The sequence below is a fragment of the Pelodiscus sinensis genome, chromosome 32, assembly GCF_049634645.1.
Source record: "Pelodiscus sinensis isolate JC-2024 chromosome 32, ASM4963464v1, whole genome shotgun sequence".
In the NCBI taxonomy this organism is placed as follows: Eukaryota; Metazoa; Chordata; order Testudines; family Trionychidae; genus Pelodiscus; species Pelodiscus sinensis.
This window is the reverse complement of record NC_134742.1, coordinates 12,212,547-12,227,205: the sequence shown is the minus strand read 5'-3', so window position 1 is coordinate 12,227,205 and position 14,659 is coordinate 12,212,547. Positions and strand designations below refer to the sequence as shown.

At 58.4% G+C, this 14,659-nt stretch overlaps 1 protein-coding gene across 3 annotated transcripts; it reads right to left on the bottom strand.

The window, feature by feature from the left end:
• Positions 1 to 261: 261 nt before the first annotated feature.
• On the bottom strand, positions 262 to 7,647 carry LOC142823297 (uncharacterized). 3 transcript variants are annotated; one of them, XM_075914227.1, is made up of 9 exons: positions 7,613 to 7,647; positions 7,294 to 7,389; positions 7,109 to 7,222; positions 6,211 to 6,291; positions 4,929 to 5,132; positions 4,237 to 4,344; positions 3,004 to 3,084; positions 1,875 to 1,907; positions 262 to 1,054 (listed from the first exon to the last, which is right to left on the bottom strand). In XM_075914227.1, the coding sequence occupies exons 1-8, from the start codon at positions 7,620 to 7,622 to the stop codon at positions 1,900 to 1,902; spliced, it is 702 nt and encodes a 233-aa protein (XP_075770342.1). In that variant the 5' UTR covers positions 7,623 to 7,647; the 3' UTR covers positions 262 to 1,054; positions 1,875 to 1,899. The 3 variants fall into 3 exon arrangements, with proteins under 3 accessions (XP_075770342.1, XP_075770343.1, XP_075770344.1); XM_075914228.1 differs by having other exon boundaries at positions 3,028 to 3,084; XM_075914229.1 differs by lacking the exons at positions 7,294 to 7,389; positions 7,613 to 7,647 and having other exon boundaries at positions 7,109 to 7,273.
• Positions 7,648 to 14,659: the final 7,012 nt, after the last annotated feature.

Below are 14,659 nucleotides of genomic sequence, written 5' to 3'. Positions count from 1 at the left end.
CTAATTCGAACCAAGTTAGTTCGAATTAGCTCTGTAGTGTTGACATACCCCCACTCTAGTTTGAACTAGGGTGGTTAATGTAGGCAACCGGAGTTGCAAATGAAGCCCGGGATTTGAATTTCCCGGGATTTATTTGCTTGTTGCTGGGCGCCGCCATTTTTAAATGCCGGCTAGTTCGGACTCCGTGCCCGCGGCTACACGCGGCACGGACTAGGTAGCTCGGACTAGGCTTCCTATTCCGAACTACCTGTACTCCTCGTCGAACTAGGGTGGTAGTGTAGACATACCCCAAGTGATGAGAAAAAACCCACGGGGAGAGCACTTGGGAATCTCCCCCCTAAGGAAAACACCAGGACACAACAATTAACCGATGCCAGGTTAATACAAAGAAACGAGAAAACGTTTATTGTGGTGATGGCCCGTGGGGGTTCCCGATTCTGCCCCCTCCTAGCAGCGGGAACAGGCTCCACCAGCCAGTAGAACAGGGGGGTTTATTGCTTCTCCAGGGTACAGCCCAGCACAGACGTGATGTGGCTACAGGAGTCAGGGCCAGGCAGCCTCAGACCCTCGGGGTGGGGGGTCAATCGTCCCTGGACCCTCGCCCTCAGCTTCGGTTGTTCCCTTCATGTTTCCCAGCCAGCAACTGCCCCTTCCCCCCAAAACCTCCCTCCTTTGTCCCCTCCCTGCCCTCCACCGGTCGGACAGGTTGGGTCTTGGCCTAGGACGGTGACCGTAGGCAGCCGGGCTGCTGGGCCGTGCTACCGACACCGGCCAGTAGGGGTCACCCCAGCCCACACCGCCACCAGTGGATGTCCCAAGGGTACCACAGTCATCACCACAACACTCCTGTTGCAAGCAGAGCGACCAGCTAGAAAAGTCCCCCAGTGATGTCCCCGTGGGGGGACCCGCCCCGGGCCAGGGCTGGGTTACAAAGGCGAGCGCGGAGCTTTGGCGCTGAGCAGGCTGGAGCGAGGGGAGAGTCCAGAGCCCGGCAGGAGATTCAGTCGGGTCCCTCCGCGGCTGCAGGGCCCACGGCTCCGCCAGACATTAGGAGCTGGGCAGGGAGAGGCAGGGTCAGGCGGGCAGGGCCGGTCACACTGGACGGCTCACGGGTGCTCGGGGGAGGGGGGCTCTGACCGGGGCCCACGTGGAGGGGAACGGACCCAGCAAGCCGGTCACCCACCCCCGTGCGGCAGCCAGCCTGCTTGGGACCTGCCTTTGTGGGCGACCAGGGGTTGGCTCCCCAGCCGGCAGGTCAGAGGGGCAGGGCCTGGGGGACTCTGGAAAGGGACCCGGGCTCTCCCTGAACCTCCCCCCTCCGTTCCCCCCTCACTTCCCCTGGGTGCTGGGGTTGCACCCTGGTTGCTGCCTGGAGGGCGAAGGACAAGGGGGGGTTAGAGACTCTGTCCCTGACCCCCCACCCCGGTGCCTCATGCCAGCATCCCCCTGCTTCAGGTGGGTATGAGGCTGCCCCAGGTGAGAGGCTGCACTTAGCCCTGAGGTGTGGGGCGACGCAGGGAGTTGGCGGGAGTCGGGGGAGTTACACGTGGGGCTGGTACCTGCTCCCTGGGCTAAGACCCTGCTCCGCCCCAAGACTGGGCACACAGGGGTGGGGCTTTCAGAAGCACCTTGGGGACTCAGGAGCCCAAACCCCAGTTAATCAGTGGGGCTGACGCTCCTGCCTCCTCCCTCTGCCCCCCTGTCAGTGTAGGACACGTCCCACCAGCCCCCAGCCGCAAGGCCAGGAGCCAGGCTAGACACCCCCAGAGCCACAGCTGGCCAGATGCAGCTGACGGGAGGGGTGGGGGGCAGACTGCTGAGCCCCAGGGGGCACAGTGAGCGGCACAGGGACGGGGGAAGGACTCAGCACTCACCCGTGGCTTGTCTGTGGTGACATCGCTACTTCCCTGCAGGGGAGACAAGGCAGAGCATGAGCGCGGTGGCTCCTGGGGTAGGACCTGGCTCCAGCCCATCCCCACGGCCCATCCCGGGGGAGGTGACAGCCAAGTGCCCTGGAAGCTGCGCGCCCTCAGCTGTTTAGTGAGCCCCGCCCAGAGGCTCAGAGCACCCACACAGGCAGGGAGCTCAGCTGACCGGCTGGGCCGTGGGGCGCCTGAGCAGCCCCAGACTAAGAGCTCGTAGGGAGGGGAGATGAGGAGAGAATACGTGGGGTGGGGGGAGCTGTAGGGGAGTTTGGGGAGTCCCACCCCGCAGCATTTCAGGGGCCTGCTGCAAACGGAGACGTGTTCAGCACCATCCCCAGGGCGCAGGAAGCCGGGGGCGGGTCCAGGGGCCACGGAACAGACAGCAAGGCCTGTCCAGCCATTCTGCCTTGGGGGGTCCTGTCTGCGTGGCTGGGTCCCGCTCCCCGCTCTGACCCCTACGACTGGGCACAACAGGGAGAGGAGAAAGAGCCTGAAGCAGGGGACTGGGGTGAGGCCTGAACCCAAGTGAGCAGGAATTGCGCCAGGAGCAGCAAGTCGGCGCCTGGGACGTGAACTCGGCACTAGCCCGGCTAAACCGCGCGGACGTGCAAACGCCTCCCGCCAAGAAGGGCCCCGTGAGGGAGAGGAAACGCTGGGGGGGGGGGGTCTCCCCTGGGCCTACAACTTCTCCCCAGGGAGTCCTGGGCCAGTGCTGGGGACGTTGCTGTGGGCTCAGGCCCTGGCCCGACTGCAGAGCTCGGTGGGAAACGCCACACCAGGGCCCCCTGCCACTCCTGCATCTGCGGCCGCTTTGTTGCGGAAAACGTGGCCCGTGTACACGGGGCCAAAGTTTGGGAAAACTTGCTCTGTTGGAGGAGTGAAACCAGGCACAGCAGCTCCCCTTCCCCAGCCCCTCTGAACCCCCACATCCCTCCCCATGGGCACCGCACCCTCGGTCCGGTCCAATGTTCATACCACCACACCCTACCACCCCTTGAGCCCTCTGCTAGCCCTGCACGCAGCCCCCCTGCACAGCCGGTGCCCCACTCAGACCCCCACTAGAAGGCCCCGCACTCACCCCCGCTCTGGCTGAGGGGCTTACCCCCGGTCTTTGGGTCACTGTCCACTTTGGGCTCGTCCTGGAAGAGTTTGCAGAGCCCTGTGGCGAGAATGCCGGGGGGGTATCAGGAGGGCGAAAGTGCAATTGGAAGTGCAGTTAGCAAGGGATGTGAAAGGGAACAAGAAGAGGGGGATCAGAGAGGGGTTGGGCCCTTCCTGGATGAGGGAGGAAACCTAGTGACAGACGAGGTGGGGAAAGCTGAAGGACTCAAGGCTTCCTTTGCCTCTGTCTTCACGGACATGATCAGCTCCCAGACTAAGGCACTAGGCAGCGCAGTATGGGAAGGAGGTGGGCGGCCCTTGGCGGGGAAAGATCAGGTCAGGAACTATTTAGAAGAGCTAAACATACACAAGTGCATGGGCCCGGATTTAATGCACCCGAGGGTGCTGAGGGAGCTGGCCAATGCCATTGGTCACAGCTGGCAGCCAGGCAGCCCATGAATGCTGATTGGGGGAGAAAGTTTGAGGGCAGGGTCAGACCTCCCCCCCACTCTCCATCCTCTGGCTCCCCACATCCCCTCCCCCAGTGCTGAGCATCAGGTGGGTGAGGGGCACAAGGCAGGCGGCTCAGGCCCAGGGGCTGGAAGGGGACACCAGGCACACCCTTGCCAGGCACAGGGGGGCAGCCGAGCAGGGCTATTAACGCCCAAGCCATTAACACCCTGCCCGGACACCACACACCAGAGCATTCGCTGTGTGGGCAGGGGCCCCAGGGTCCTGTCTGTGCCCTGCTGAACCTAGGACGGAAACCTGCCCCCCGCGTGGTCACGGCCCCCCTCACCCACAGGCAGGGAAAGACCCCGGGGATCCTGGCTCCCAGCCCCCCTGCTCTAACCACTAGTCCCGCTCCCAGCCTGGCACACAGCCGTGCCCTGACCCCAGTGTGTTGCTTCCCAAGCCCCAGGGCTGTTTGCACCATTTCTGGGAACTATTTGGGCTGGTCCCCCCTGGGGGCGACTCTGGGCCCGGGGCTGTTTGCCCCGTGCGGCGGCTCAGGCAGGGGGGCTACTGGCAGACCCCAGGTCCCGCGCGTCCCCTGCCGGGCGTGCACCAGCAGCTCGTGGGTGGGGGGAGAGGCGCCAGGCAGTCGCAGCGGGCGCCGTTTTGCCTGAGCCGCCATCACCCTGCCCCCACGCGCTCTGTTCTGTGTCCATGTCCCTGGTCCCTCTGTGCCCCGGGGCCCTGCCCTCACCTGCGCTCTCCAGAGCATCCAGGAAGAGCTCCATGTCTTCAGGTGACCAGCTGTCCTCCCCGGCTCTAGGCTGCCTGCACAGGAGCTCTGCCGCGGCCTTGCGTTTGGCTGAAGGGAGACGGGGGGTCAGAGCCGCCTGCGCCAGGACCCGCGTCCCTTCCCCCCCATCCTGCGCTGCTCCCAGCTCACCAGCATCGCCCCTGCACCGCCCGGGCCACGGGCCTGGCCCCAGGACAGACCCCTCCTGTCTGGAGGGAACCCGGCAGAGTCTGGAATCCCGAGACCAGCTGCTCCGCGCACACGGACCCGCCCCCTTTTTCCACCGGCCCCGCCCCCAAGCAGCCATTGTACACTGATTGGGGGAGAAAGTTGGAGGGCAGGGCCGGACCTCCCCCCCCAGGCCCTGGCTCCCCACACTCCTCCCCCCAGCAGTGCCCTCGCCAGGCACAGGAGCTGGTCCCAGCCACTAATGCCCAAGCAATTAACACCCTGCTGGGCCTGCCCCCCCCCACTGACCAGTGGGTCTAGTGTGTGGGCAGGGACCCCATGGTCCTGTCTACGCCTGGTCCAGAGACCTGTCACCCCCGTGTGGTCACTGCCCCCCACAGCCAGAGGCAGGGAAAGACCCCAGGAATCCTGGCTCCCAGCCCCCTGCTCTAACCACTGGCCCCCACCCCCGGGCCTGCTCTCACCCCCGCTCTGGCCGACCCGCTCCCACAGCTCCTCCAGGGGGTGCTCGTTGTCCAGGGACTTCAGGACCGAGGCGACAGCCTTCAGGGTGGCCTCGTCCGGCAGCGGGAAGATGAACCGGAACCGGGGTTCCTGCTCCCCGCGCTGCTCCGCTCCGCCCTCCCCACCAGCAGGCCGCCGGCACAGACAGCCCGGCTTGAGCGTCACTGGAGAGAGATGGGGGGGTCAGAATCACCGGCCCCCCACGACCCTTCCCCCTGCACCTCATGTCCCTCCCCACGCTGCCCCGACGCACCGGCGCAGCCCCCCCGCAGCGCCAGGGCATGTGGCTGCCAGCACCAGACGCTCGTAGCTGGCAGCCGGGAAGGCCACGAACGCAGATTGGGGGAGAAAGTTGGAGGGCAGGGACGAATCCCCCCCCCTCCAGCCCCTGGCTCCCCACAGCCTCCCCCCAGCGCTGCCCTGGCCAGGCACAGGGGTGGCAGCTGGTCATGGCCATTAACATCCAAGCAATTAATGCCCTGTCCGGCCTCCCCCCAACCCCCAGAAACTGGTGGATTTTCTGTGTGGGAAGGGGTCCCCCAGTCCTTTCTGTGTCCCGACGCCCCCGTGTGGCCTCTGCCCCCCCACTCCAGAGCCAGAGGAAGAACGCAGGTGTCCCTCTCCCAGACCCCCCTGCTCTAACCACTGGCCTCCACTTCCCTCCCAGAGCCAGGGGGAGACCCCAGGAGTCGCGCTCCCTGCCTGGCCGTCAGCCCTGCCCTGACCCCAGTGTTTTGCTTCCCAAACCCCAGGGCTGTTTGCGAAGTTTTGGGGAACTATTTGGGCTGGTCCGCCCTGGGGAGCAGCCGGCCCCGCCGGCGAGGGGAGGGATCCAGGCCTGGGCGGATTCGGCAGGGCTGGGGAGACCCTCCCGTTGGCACGATGGGCCCACGCACCAGAGCTGGCCCAGGGCACCGCTGGGGGGAGAGTCCAGCAGCGCGGGGGTGAGGACGCACCTGCCCCACGGCCCCCACCCGGGGCGGAGGGGAGGCTGCCGGGGAGGGGGGCTCTCAAGAAGGGCCCCGTGATGCAGAGGGAAGGCGGAGGCCTCTCCCCCGGGCCAGATGGGCCTGGATCCAGGCGCGAGGGCCCAGGGGACACGTCCCAGGTTGGAGGAGAAGGACCAGGCAGGGCTGGGGAGGGGGCTTGGGAAAACGTCCAGGCCCCAAAGTCAATTTCCCTGCCCCACCTCCCTGCTCCCCCCGGGGCCGCTCTCCTCTGCGCTCTGGCAGAACTGCTCACCCGTCTCCGTCACGGTGCTCTCGGGGCACTGGACCTCTTGATCCGCAGGCAGCCGGTACAGGGATCCCGGCTTGAGCATCACTGGAGGGGGGGGTCAGAGTCACCGGCTCCGGGACCCCACGTCCCTTCCCCCTGCACCTCACGTCCCTCCCCGCGCTGCCCCCGACTCACCGGCGTAGCCCCCCCCCGCAGCGCCAGGGCCATGTGGCTGCCAGCACCAGACACTCGCCGAATCCCCCCAACCTCCAGCCCCTGGCTCCCCCCCCCCCTCCCGCTCCAGTGCTGCCCTGGCCAGGCACAGGGGCAGCAGCCTGGCACAGCCATTAGCGCCCAAGCAATTAACCCCCTGCCCAGCCTGCCCCCGCATCCCCGAGCTGTGTATTTCCTGGGTGGGTAGGGCCCCCACGGACCTTTCTGTGCTCTGCCACCTGCATGCTGGACAGCTGTCCCTATGTGGGCACTGCCCCCTCACTTACAGCCAGGGAACAAGTCCTGGCTCCCAGCCCCCCTGCTCTAACCACTAGCCCGGAGTGGCAGCTCAGGCCGGGGGGGATGCGGGTCTCCCAGGCGCCTTCTGCCCTGCAGACTTTCTCCGGGGGGTCTCTGCCGTGTCCAGGGAACGTGGCTGCCCCCGACTTGTCAGGGGAGGGGTGGGGCCGGGCGCCCGCTGAGCGAGGGGTGTCCCAGCCCGGGGAGCAGCTGGCCCTGCCGGCGAGGGGAGGGGGCCAGACACGGGCAGGGGACCCCTCACCCCGGCACGAGGGGCCCATGCGCCAGAGCTGGCCCACAGCACCGGTGGAGGGAGAGTCCGGCAGCGTGGGGGTGAGGATGCACCTGCCCCCCCTCAAAGGGCCATTTCCCTGTCCCACCCCCCCCCCCCCCAAGGTCCTGCACTCACCCGAATCTTTCCTGCAGGACTGGGACTGCAGGACCCACGTCCCCTCTGGGCCGCTCCAAGACGCGAGTTGCTCCGGGTCGGCCGCCAGCCCCGGGCGGGAAGAGCCCAGGAACACTGCGGAGAGCCGGGGAGTCAGCAGCGCCGCCGGAGACACCCCCATCACCTCCCCGCCCCCCGCTACTCACAGCTGGGACGCGGCGCCGCCAGGACCACGATGTTCTTGTCGTCGGTGCCGTCATCGAAGATGCGGCTGCCGACGATGATGCCGGTGTTGCTGATTCCTGGAGGGGAGGGACAAGCGGTTGGAATCACACGGGACCCAGTCGGCAGCCATTGGCTGGGAAGCTCCCACCTCGCCCCCCCCCCCCCACTCTAACCACTGGCCATCACCCCCTTTCCTGAGCTGGAAGAGAACCCAGGAGTCCCAGCTCCAAGCCTGCCCTGCTCCCCCCCCTTGGAACTCCCTTATGCCCCCTCCTCCTGCCACCCCCCGACTCCTCCTACTTTGCCCCATCACTGCAGACAGATGCACGTGTCCAAGCTGCACCCTGAGATGAGCAGCGGTGCCTCCGTTTATAGTGCCCCTGCCCGAAGCACTGGGCGGGCGCTGGGTGGGGCAACCGTCGTCACAGGCTGGGGCAGGCGGCGGGGGGCAGTGCACCTCTGCTTCCCCTCCCCCGGGAGAGCCTCCCCGGCCCCATAAACCTGCCGTCCCTCTCTGCTGAGAGGATGGAGCCAGGCACACAGGGATGGCGAGGGAGGGAGAGGCTGTGGAAAAGGGGGCGAGAAAGGTAGCACCGGGAGAAAGGGGGAAATGTACGAGAGAGGCACCAGAGGCACTCCAGTTCCTCCTGAGTCTGCACAAAGCAGCAATAGGGTGTGTGTGTGTGATTCCGTGACTCACACCTGCTCTCTCTTGCCCTCCAGGCCACCTTGCAGGGGCAACCACTCGGGCTGGGTAGAAAGTCTTAGAAAGACTTTGTCCATGAAACTGGCATGTGCTAAGCAGTGACTCACGGAACATGTGTGGAGAGAGAGAGCGAGCCGGCCTTCCTCCCTCACCTAATAACCAGGCCTGACTTCCCATCAGCTCCTTGCAGGATTTCATGGTGCTGCCTCCCACTGGGGAGGCCGATCGGTATTGTTATCTCCATGTTACTGATGGGGAAACTGAGGCAGGGTACGATTGAATGACCTGCCCTATGTTATTTGTTTGCTCTGGGTCCTATTAGCTTCCCTTGTTTGTCTTGGCTGTGATTCCTGACCCTCTCTTTTTTCCTTCGGAGTTGGCTCCCTGGCCCTCCACTATATATGCTTGGAAACTTTTCCATGGTATTTTTTTTTTGACGGAAAATGTCAGTGCGTTGAGGTGGTGTCTTGGATTTTTGTGTTGTGGAAAGTCTGTCCGTGTGTGCCTGCCTGAGGGGGCATCTACCAGAGACTGCTGCTTCCTTTTCTCTCTCCTTTCTCAAGCTTTTTTGGGGAAACAGAGCTTGGGGTGCCCCTGGGGTTGGTTTCAAGTGTCTGCCCCAGATGTGGGTTCAAAGCACTTGATGGTGGCAGCAGGTCCCCCAAAATCTGGGTATTGTGATTTGGGGGAAGCCTGTAGAGGCAGGTTTTGGGGTGCTCCTATGGGCCCCCAATTTCTGTATTCATTGTGCCAACATGGGGCACAGCTCTGACAGGGGCTCCTGTTGGTGGTGCTGGTCTGGGACACCCGGGGGGTGTCTCCCCCTTGCTGGCCAGTGTCCCCTACTGTCGCTGTCTCGTGTCCTGGGGTGGGGACAGGGGTGCTGAAGCTGGAGCACTGTGGAGGGCTGGACGTGCTTGCCCAGGGCCGGGGGGTGCGGACGACTCGGAAAGGGCCGCTTTCTAGGGTCTGGGAGAGCAGGAGGTGACAGTGAAAAGCCACCAGAACTCAGGCAGGTCCCTCTGAAGAGCCGTCTCACTCCCCCCGTGTGGTCGTTTTCGGTGGGAACGCTCATTGTCACGTTGTGTCGGGTCCTTGTAACATGGCAGCAGGTCTGGAGCTTTGTTGTGTTACGTCCTTTGATAGGGAAACTTTGTGCCCTTTCCTGGCGATCCCAACGACTTCGCCGAACGTCTCTTCGCATCAAAACCTTGGATCGTGGAGACTTTGTGCTCTGTTTGCTTCATTGGTTGGCCTGTGGGTGAGGGGTGAATGGAGAAGGGGTGACAGGCCAGCACCTCCGGGCCCTTGCAAGGATTGGGGAGGGGTGGAAGCCGGATTCGAGAACACGGAAAAGAACAAGGGGACCCGGGAAGTGGTCTCATTGAGAGCAGACTGGACACGTGGGGCCTTGGGAGTCGGCAGCAAGGGCCTGTGTATGGGCCCCTCTTCGGAGGGGAAAGAGGCAGTGTTGAGACACACCCAGAAACAGGCGTCCCCGGTGTCTCAGTGACAGTGCACACAGTGACTCTCAAAGATGGTGACGGCTGACGGGTGCAGAGCGGCAGGAGAGGGGAGGCGCTATCGATCCAAGGCAGCTTGTGGGGGCGAGGGGGGGGGGCGAGTTTTTGTCTCGTCCACATGGGAGACCCCCCCCCCCACCGACCTCACCTGGCCAGGGCAATGAGGGGGAGTGACAAAGATGTGTGTGTGGGGGGGAGTGTGCTATATCACCTGCACACAAGAAGTGTTCCTGCTCTGTGTCCCCCCCCAGAAAAGTGGCGTTTTCCCTTCCCCCCGAGAAGGCCCCGGGCAGGACTTTCCAGCATGATCCAGTGACCAGTCAGGGGCTGCGTTTGGCACAAGGCGAATCTGAGTTAGGCAGAGTCAGACTCAGAAACGGCTCCCCCAAGCCAAGGGGGGCACGTCACAAGAGGCCGGGGAAGGAGGCCAGGCTGGTAGCTCTGGGGCTGCAGGCAGGGTCAGGGAGCTCCCAGCACCCTCTGTGCAGGCCCCACCCCCGGGCCATCCGGCACCTCCGGTCCTTGTGCACCCAGCGCAGCTCACATTTTGCAGGCAAAGTTTTATCTTGAGAAAGAGCCGTTATTTCTTTTAACACAATTGCATTATAGGGGTCATCCGTTTTGCATGCGGGTTGTTATCTCTTTTTCCGTGTTGCTGCATAAGGAGAGGCTGAACGTTTAAAAAAAAACGGGCCACTCGTTGAACTGATGTTTTTCACTATGGTACAAAAAAATAAGTGCTTGAGTTCCCCATGGCTGGGGTCCATTTTTGTAATGGACTTTAAAATGTTTCATGCCCACAGAAATTGGGATCCAATTTTAGGTTTCTCTGCAACACACTTGTCTATGCACAGCCTTGTGTTTTGCTAATTTTATTTTTTAAAGCACTCTGACTTAATACTAGTACTTAGAGAACGTCCATGCATACATCCTAACGGCCAAGGTCTTCAAAAGTACTGGGATTTGGTATGCTCAACTAGAGACTCCCATAACAGCCTGATTTCAGGAGTGTGGATACAAGGTGTCTCAAACTGGTGGAGGCCAGATAGCTGAGGGCCCTCAAATCATTAGACTTTTTAAAAAACAGCCAAAGTGCTTCAAAAAGGATGGAAGCCCTATTAGATACATCTTATTAATGGGGAAACTGAAGCCTGGTCTACACTTAAAAATTGGATCAAGCGAGCTATGTACAAAAAGGTTTGTGCCCATGCAGTTAGGTCAACCTAGGATCCTAGGTAGATGTCACTAAATCAATTAAAGAATTCTGCGCGCTTCATTTGCTGCTTAAATGTAAACCTGCTTAAAATGCACAAGTACATTTGCTGAATCAGGGCTGGAATATTGAATGAGTTGTAAATAATATATGCCCCACCGTGCTTGTCTTACTTAGAGGAGTAATTGCATTAATTTGACTGGGACTTCTCATCCAAATAAAGTGAACAGGATCTAACACAATTTGTCAGTATCTGCAAATAATGTAATTAATGTAATTAATGACTCTTCCTTTGCTTCGGCTGTTGATGTGGCATGGGCACAAACAATTTGTCTTCTGAGTTTTGGAAACAGTTTCTCAGGATTTACTCATTCTGCTTCTAAACAAACAGATTGCCTCCAAATCTATCAAATTCGGATTACATTGCTATAATGGAATTAACAGGTACAGGCTATGTGATTATTGCCTGTTATAAGCCACAGCACCAGGTATGAGTTGCTAGTGAACCTTTTAATAGAAAAAAAATCATTTCTAATAATATTTAGGGGGAGGGAAAACCCCAACATTAGTTCCTGCAGAGTTGGGAGAGGAAAGCACCTAAATGCAGTTTGCAGACCTTTGGCCAATGGCTTCACTGTCTTCCTGGAGACTGATTCAGCGGTGACTTATTTTCCTGCATGCAAAATGAAGATGCCAGAAAGAAGGAACAGGTGATGGTCCCATTAAAGCAGCTCATGGAAAACACAAAACCAGCCTCCCCTCCCCGCATAAATAAATAAAAGCAGCAGCTGTAAGAGGACTTGGAACTGCAGGATAAGGAAGTTCTGAAATCAGTAGAATAGAAAGCAGTGGCTTTATTTATTCACTGTTGATTGTACTTCCTGTTGTGACCACTGTGCAATGTTTCATAACAGCTTGGGGACTGCAACATTTTGTGCAATAATCTTCTCTTTTCTAAACTAGACAAGCCCAATTCTTCCCTCCGAGCTCATGTTCTCCAGACCTTTCATCATTCTTGTTGCTCTTCCCTGGACCTTCTCCAACTTCCCACATCTTTCTTGAAATGCGGTGCCCAGAACTGAACACAATACTCCAGCTGAGGCCTAATCAGAGCAGAGTAGAGTGGACAAATGACTTCTCATGTCTTCCTCGCAACAATCCTGTTCATGCATCCCAGAATCATGTTGGCTTTTTTTGCAACAGCATCACACTGCTGACTCATATTCAGCTTGTGGTCCACTATAACCCCTAGATCCCTTTCCGCCGGACTCCTTCCTAGACAGTCGCTTCCCAGTCTGTATGTGTGAAACTGATTGTTCCTTCCTAAGTGGAGCACTTTGCATTTGTCTTTATTAAACTTCATCCTGTTTACCTCCGACCATTTCTCCAATTTGTTCAGATCATATTGAATTCTGACCCTATCCTCCAGAGAAGTTGCAACCCCTCCCAGCTTGCTATCATCTGCAAACTTAATAAGCAAACTTTCTATGCCAATATCTAAACCATTGATGAAGATATTGAACAGAGCCAGTCCCAAAACAGACCCCTGCAGAACCCCGCTTGTTATGCCTTTCCAGCAGGATTGTGAACCATTAATAACTACTCTCTGAGTACAGTTATCCAGCGAATTCTGCACCCATCTTATAGTAGCCCCATCTAAGATGTATTTGCCTAATTTATTGATAAGAATATCATGCAAGACCATATCAAATGCCTTACAAAAGTCTAGGTATACCACATCCACCGCTTCTCCCTTATTCATAAGACTCGTTATCCTATCAAAGAAAGGTATCACATTTGCACATTGTTAAGTAATAGCCTGTACCATTTGCTATGTTGTATGACAGAGTAGATCACAGAAATCTTTCATTGATTTAGCCACATCTACCTAGGAACCTAGGTTGACCTAACTGCATGGGCACAAACCTTTTTGTACATATCTTGCTTGACCAGGTTTCAGTTTCCCCATTAATAAGATGTATCTAATAGGGCTTCCATCCTTTTTGAAGCACTTTGGCTGTTTTTTAAAAAGTCTAATGATTTGAGGGCCCTCAGCTATCTGGCCTCCACCAGTTTCAGACACCTTGTATCCACACTCCAGAAATCAGGCTGTTATGGGAGTCTCTAGTTGAGCATACCAAATCCCAGTACTTTTGAAGACCTTGGCCGTTAGGATGTATGCATGGACGTTCTCTAAGTATTAGTATTAAGTCAGAGTGTCTTAAAACATAAAATTAGCAAAACACAAGGCTGTGCATAGACAAGTGTGTTTCAGAGAAACCTAAAATTGGATCCCAATTTCTGTGGGCATGAAACATTTTAAAGTCCATTACAAAAATGGACCCCAGCCATGGGCAACTCAAGCACTTATTTTTTGTACCATAGTGAAAAACATCAGTTCAACGAGTGGCCCCTTTTTTTTAAAACGTTCAGCCTCTCCTTATGCAGCAACAGGAAAAAAGAGATAACAACCCGCATGCAAAACGGATGACCCCTATAATGCAATTGTGTTAAAAGAAATAACGGCTCTTTCTCAAGATAAAACCTTGCCTGCAAAATGTGAGCTGCGCTGGGTGCACAAGGACCGGAGGTGCCGGATGACCCTGGGGTGGGGCCTGCACAGAGGGTGCTGGGAGCTCCCTGACCCTGCCTGCAGCCCCAGAGCTACCAGCCTGGCCTCCTTCCCCGGCCTCTTGTGACATGCCCCCCTTGGCTTGGGGGAGCCGTTTCTGAGTCTGACTCTGCCTAACTCAGATTTGCCTTGTGCCAAACGCAGCCCCTGACCGGTCACTGGATCATGCTGGAAAGTCCTGCCCGGGGCCTTCTCGGGGGGAAGGGAAAACGCCACTTTTCTGGGGGGGGACACAGAGCAGGAACACTTCTTGTGTGCAGGTGATATAGCACGCTCCTCCCCCCCCCCCACACACACATCTTTGTTACCCACTGTCGCTCCCCCTCACTGCACTGGCCAGGTGAGGTCAGTGGGGGGGGGTCTCCCATGTGGATGAGACGAAACCTCCCTTTCTCCCCCCCTATAAGCTGCCTTCTATCGATAGCGCCTCTCCTCTCCTGCCGCTTTGCACCCGTCAGCCTTCACCGGCACCATCTGTTGCCACATTTGAAACCAACCCCAGGGGCACCCCAAGCTCTGTTTCCCCCAAAAAGCTTGAGAAAGGAGAGAGAAAAGGAAGCAGCCGTCTCTGGTAGATGCCCTCTCAGGCAGTCACACACAGACAGACTTTCCATGACACAAAAATCAACCAATAGTGGTTAATTCGAAAAAAGAAACAATAATTTATTATCAAAAGAAAGCCATGATTACAAGCCTAGAACAGTGGCTAGATGGAAGGAGCCACCATTGATAAAGATACTCAGGGAGAGTCCCTGGGCCGAAGGCTTAGTTACAAAAGAGAAAAAAGGAACAGTTAGCCAGCTCAGACATTAGTTCCAAGTCCCCAAACAAGGAAAACAACAAATGCTGACGTACTAGCTAAACTTTTCGTCAACGGGTGCTGGTCAGTACTCCTGATTATGACGTCCCCACTCTGGACTCTGCAGGGGAGAGGATCTTTTCTTCCCCCATCATGAGCAACTGGTCTGCTCGTGTCGGCCTCTACCTCGCCAGCATCAGGCACACCACTGTGTCAACAGGACCCCTTCTCTCCTCCCACTCGAGCAGAGATCCGAGGAACCTGCCGATCCTTTGTGGAATGCCACTCCTGCGCCAACCTCAACCTGGTGCAGGCACTAAGGTGAAAGCGACGAGGAGTCCTGTGGCACCTTGTAGACTAACAGATCTATTGGAGCATCAGCTTTCGTGGGCACAGCCCTACTTGGTCAGATGGATGGAGTGGGAATTTCCAGAGGCAGGTATAAATATGCAGGCCAGAATCAGGCTAGAGATA